Source organism: Ruditapes philippinarum, unplaced genomic scaffold, assembly GCF_026571515.1.
Source record: "Ruditapes philippinarum isolate M1 unplaced genomic scaffold, ASM2657151v2 ctg1317_1_1_1_1, whole genome shotgun sequence".
Lineage (NCBI taxonomy): Eukaryota > Metazoa > Mollusca > Bivalvia > Venerida > Veneridae > Ruditapes > Ruditapes philippinarum.
In genome coordinates this window covers 41,648-47,647 of record NW_026865400.1, presented here as the reverse complement: position 1 = coordinate 47,647, position 6,000 = coordinate 41,648, and the positions used below count along the sequence as shown (strand labels likewise).

The 6,000-nt window shown below is 31.5% G+C and overlaps 1 protein-coding gene across 2 annotated transcripts in view; it reads right to left on the bottom strand.

Annotated features, from left to right (window-relative positions):
- Positions 1 to 451: 451 nt before the first annotated feature.
- LOC132728866 (dopamine D2-like receptor) overlaps positions 452 to 6,000 on the bottom strand; it is a 30,054-nt gene continuing 24,505 nt past the window's right edge. For both annotated transcript variants that reach the window (XM_060714553.1, XM_060714554.1), the window contains exon 3: positions 452 to 3,781. In XM_060714553.1, the coding sequence (XP_060570536.1) occupies positions 1,695 to 3,781 (2,087 nt within the window). In that variant the 3' untranslated portion in view covers positions 452 to 1,694. The remainder of the gene's footprint in view (positions 3,782 to 6,000) is intronic.

The window sequence follows — 6,000 nt, the reverse complement described above, 5'->3', positions numbered from 1 at the left end:
TACGGGAGTTATAATTGTAGATGGGTGGTTAAGGTTGTTAACTTCAAACCTGACTGGGCCCTTATCATTGTGAGTTAAATCCTGACAGGATTTTGGATATTACACAAAGACCTTAAGTTAGAGGTAAATTACTGCACAGAGACCTTAAGTTAGAGGTAAATTACTGCACAGGATCCTTAAGTTAGAGGTAAATTACTGCACAGAGACCTTAAGTAAGAGGAAAGCAACTTCACAGAGACCTTAGAGGAGGTAAATTAATGCTCTTTGACCTTGAGTTGAATTACTGTTATGAGACCTTAAGGAAGAGGTTAGTTTTTGCATAGTGACTGTTACTATTTCATATGTCAGATGTTTTTATTGCATCATGTTATCTCCAACAAGATGTGTTAAACTGTGAACTGGTCTCAGACAGTGAACATTGAACATTGTTTTCACAGATAATGCAAATAAAACATCAAACAAATAAATTACAATAATAAAATTTTATTTTTAAAGTAGAATTCATAAAATATTATTAAATGAGCTGATGTATGGTGAAATGATAACAAAATAACTGAACATGGAATAAACATGAAACAATTATTGACTGTATTAGTGACCAGCACTAAAACACATAAATGCCACAACAAACTTGAAATGTACATCTTAAATATTAAAATATAAATTTAAAATAAGCTTAAAGACAATAGAAGTTTTTTATATGAAAAAATGATAAATAACCTTATTCAAATAAGAAAAAAATATATATTGAACTTGGTTTAAAACTCAGAGAAATTGTTTTGATGGACTAGTTTTTTAATGTTTTATGGACATTGGACTGGTTACAGAATAAATGTAAATTATTGAATTTACTGGTTTTAAATTACAAGGGAATTGTTGATTCAACTTGTTTTGAAATAAAGACAATTAAAAATGCATGCCCTGACTTTGCATTTTGTCCTTCAAGATAATTTTAATAGGAACTCGTTCCTCATTAAGAAAAAGAAACAGACACTTTGATTCTACTTAGATCCTCAACTCAGCATTTAAATTATTGGGCTGTTCTGCTGGGTTAAATTTAAGTAAATTGTAATTTTATTTAGTTTCAATTTTGTTCTAACTTAACTAATCAAAATTACAACCATTATAGCATATATTGTTCAGAATATTTTATTCCTCTTAAACCCTTCTGTACCAGAAAGACTTAGTGTGTTTCTAATGAATATCTTAATTAACTTTTTATTCAGCTAATGGTGCCTTTATGCATTCCCATAAGTCTTTCATGATGTAAAGGCATTTTTAAGTTCTAGAACTAAAACTAAATAAAGGACCAAAGTTATCAGCATTAAAATTGTACAAGAACTTTTTTTATTGAAGATTTGATTCCTTATCATAATAATCAAGTCTGGCACTGCATGCTGACACACAGAGTTAGAAAATAAAATCATATTAATTCTGCAATATATTTGTTTCGCAATATAGATTTGTTTCTATTTCTTTATTAATTTCTGTATATCATGGCAAAAGTTTCAACCTAAAGATTTTTTCAAAAATATTGAAAATCAATTAATTATTAATTGATCATTCTTGTTCTTTTTGTGTTTTTAACAATTCCTTTTTACCAATACAAATGTATTGCACTAAATGTAATAAAAGACATATCACAGATGTAATATATTAGTAAATTATTAAGAACTATTTAGAAATGTAAAATTTTATCTTCCGTTAGAACTAAAGTCACTATGTATTCTATCCTGCTGACCGTTGATTAGAACTGTAAGTGTTTGTCGTCTGTCATGAAACATTGACGCAGGGTGGCTTGGAATACTAGAACGATGGTACTGTGAACGTCCTTTCCCACACAGTTTACACGATAAGATTTTAAGGAAGGCAGTTCTGAATGCTGTGTTGAACATTGTATAAATGATCGGGTTTGCTAGAGATGCGATATAGCCCATCCATACAAATGATGACATCATTTCTGGTGTAATATACTTGCTACAGCTTTCACATGTTGCTGACAGTATGTTAGCAATAAAAAATGGTGTCCACAATATCACAAAAACAGCAAAAATAATTCCGAGCACTTTGGATGCCTTTCTTTCATTTGATGTTGTTTTAGAAGATATGAGGTTTTTGATACCACGTCGTTTCTTACACTTGTAAATGAAGCGTTTTATGCTACTAGGCTTTCGAATAATTTTATGATTATTTTCTGATGACTTGTCCGAGTCATAGGGACTCTCTCTAACATAACTTTGTCTTTTATAAATGTCGCCATTGTTTAAAGCACTGTTTTCATTTACTGTACTTTGTAATTTTGAAAATGGTTTTCCATTGACGTTATTAACTTTGTACATGTAAACAGACTTGGGATGAAGTTTGATAGAAAGAATGTCGGAGCTATTTTCAGAAGACGAATCACCTTCGTCCATAGAATCGGCTGATTCCGACAACTCAGCATTTTGTATTGGTTTCAATTCATCTACATGTGTACTTATAACTATTGCACTATCATTTGTCTCAGTTGGTTGTTTAATACAAGTATTCATATTTAAATTTGGAGTTGGTTGGCAAGTTAACTTTCGTTTAGCTTCTTCCAAAGTTTCTTTTTTGCGTTCACGCTTTGATTCTCTTAAACATTCGTCCATTTCTTCTTGAATCTCATAGAAATGATGACACCATTCTAAAGATCTAAAGTCACGATTAAGTCCGTTTCCTTGGAAACCTAATTGATCAAGTAAAGCTTTTTCTTTAGATTTGCTGTCAGTAAAGTTAGAGCAAGAAACAGATGCTTGAAGATTATTTTTTTCGTAAGTTTTGGGTATTTTGAGACTAGAATGGGTGTTAAGATAGCTCTTACTAGATACATTAGTGTTTGTTCTTGGTCTAAATCTTGACCCAGTTGATGAATGGCTGAAAGATCGAGAAAGTCTTTCAGTACTGGATGATAAGAGGGCTGAATGCTCATCTTCATCTTCAGAAGACGGACTTTGAATCATAGTTATTGGCACATTTAGCATTGGATTCTGATCAATATTCAGCAACCCTGTTGCACTTTCAGAGTTGTCAGTTTTCTCTGCTGAGCCAACATTTTTGTCTGTTTCGTGTTGATCAAAATGAACATGATTAATATAGTCATTAGTACCATCAGTAATTGGAGCAGTGATAGTTGCTTCATATGTTTTGTCCAGTGCATGTTTCAATTCCAGAAATTTCAAGTCGCATTCTGTACATTCAGGTAGATTGACTTTTTCAATGTTTGGTGTTCTGGCCAGTGAGGATATGTCAGTATGGCTTTCTCTCCTAGAGTCAGAACTTGGTGGTGAGAGCATCGTAGCAGCAAGTGTAGATTTATTTCGTGTTTTATTATTCCGAGGGCGCATTCGGAAATGAGATCTGTCAATAGTTCTCATCATGTGTTGATTCTGCCATAATATACGAATTGTTAATGTATAAGTTAATATCATGATGATAAGAGGGACATAAAATGCAAAGATAGAACCATAAATGGCAAATTCCTTCACTGTTATCACACATGTCCTATCATTAAACACTGAACTTTCTTGTGATAAACCATAAATAGATATTGGACTGCTGATTGTAAATGAAACTATCCAGACAAATACAATTTTCACGGCCACCATTGTTTTTGTTTTGTTCCGCCCGTACTGCATCGGATATTTCAGTGTAAAGTACCGATCCATGCTCATGGTACACATATGCCAGATTGAAGCTGTACACATTAGAACATCCATCGTTACCCAGAATGCACAGAACTGGGCTCCAAGGGGAAAATAACCTGCAATGTATAAAAAGAGAAATATGTTATTAAATTTTCTGACATGAAACAAAAATATTAAGTAATGAAGGTTTTGGATACCATGAGTGTGGCAAGTTATTTAATATGTAGCATTGAAAAAAGTTAACTACTTTTTGTGACCTGTTTCAATCATTAACATAATTATACAAATAAAATAGATATAGTATAGAGATACAGTATGTGTATTTTTTGTTGTTTGCGTCTATAAATTTCTGAAATATTTATAACAAAGTTTTAACAAATGTATATTATAGACATGTCAATATTAGTTATAATTTTCAGTAGATGTAAAAAGCAACTGGAGGAATTATAAGAATTATTTTTGGAACATGGTGTGTGATTATAGATTTCTAGATTTTGTCAGTTAAGGGGTTGTCTTTTTTTTAGTTGTCAGATACAGTCAGTTATACTTTAAGGAAGCCGTGTAGGAGACACACAAATTAATTGGACAGGAGAGATGTTGTGACAGTACTATACAACATCATTAGCACTGGAATGATTGAAGATTTCTATACTGATAAATAACATTTATCAGGATGTCCTTGTCACAGCCAATCACTGTTTACAGTCTCCAGTATTTGAAATACACATTTAAGTTTTCTTCCTTTACCCTCATTTTCTCTATGTCTAACTTAATCTTTTCTTTTGCTCTCCCCTGATAAAGATTGTAATGAATTTAATGTACTAATATTTTTTTTTGTGCAACATGCTTTTTCTCTTCTTGCTTCTTGTCACTAATTAGTGAAAATTGGTTAGAAATTTTAATTTTGTTCAGTTTTTTAACATTGGTACATTTTTGCGTCATTGCAACATACTTTGTAAATTGTAACAATTGACTTTTTAACAGCTTTTTTCTCTGATTGAATTGTTAAATCTTCTATCTCTCTAGCTATAATGTGTCAGACTTAAATCTTATACCCATTAATGCACAGTGCATTAATACCCATTAATGCACAGTGCATTAACTGAGTGCAGGTATTTAAGTTACCTGCACTCCAGTTAAAGCACTGTCTGTTGATTGTTGACTCACTCACAGTTGATTGGCTACATTTTTTTGGAGTTCACTTATTGGGACAACAGAGAATGGGATATATTTATGTTGCTTGTACTTTGATTACATTTTTTTCTTTGGCTTCATATTGTTAAGTGTTTAAGAACATCAAGACACTTAACTCAGCCCCCTTGTACAAATCAGATAGCCTTGTGTTTTCTATTACATATCTTTTTGACATTGTCTTCAATGTGTGAATTATGAAGAAGTATTGTTTTACAATATTAAAACAAACAGTGCATCAATAAAATAAGATAAGTAATTGTTTATATGATATTACACTTTTCAGGTCATCTAGAAATACCATTGAAAGGCTACCATAATTATATACATCAAAGCAATATTTTAGTTCTATTATTTTTCAGGTATTCACTAATGACGATGTGCTGTTTTGTTATTTCTTTTATGTTGCAATATCCTCTTCTGAGAATGCCTTCATATAATTAACAGTTAAACAGTTTTGCTTTATTGTTTTCTCCCATTAATTTGGTTTAATGTTGTATTTATTTTGTCTAATTGTAGGTAAGTGTTTTCTACACTCAAGATTGTTGTAATTTGCTTGATGTCTAACAGTTGATAGTTGTGTAATTTTACAACACCTCATGTGAAGAAAGGGTGATAACAATGAAATACAGTTACAGGTAAGATCATTATTTACAGGTAATATTACAACAGTTCATTAAAACAAGAAGTTAATGTAATCCAAAGAGATTGAAAACTAATATGTGAAACAGTTGTATCTCAATGACGCCCTCCCTCCCCCATGATCAAATGCCTCTCAGCTAATTTAGAAAAATAATAACAGCCATTGGTACTAGCAGACAAAACCCCTCTCTATTAGTACATGTAATACAGGATATCCAACTACTGTACCAATCAGAAAAACTTAGTGAAAAGGCTATTGTTAAATTGTTATAAAGTTATTTTATTTTGATGATTCATTTCTGCAGTTAAATTTAATTAGTTTGGCAACAAGTGAACAGTTCATGTTAAGCTTATTTGTTTCTCCTTCAAGGATGGTTAGCTCCCAAGAACTGTTCTGTGATAACAGCTCCATGGTAGTAAAATTCTCATTATGTCATAAAATTTTAGCTTGACTGACAATTTGATTTCTTACACATTATAACAAACTTTTGTATTTGATGTC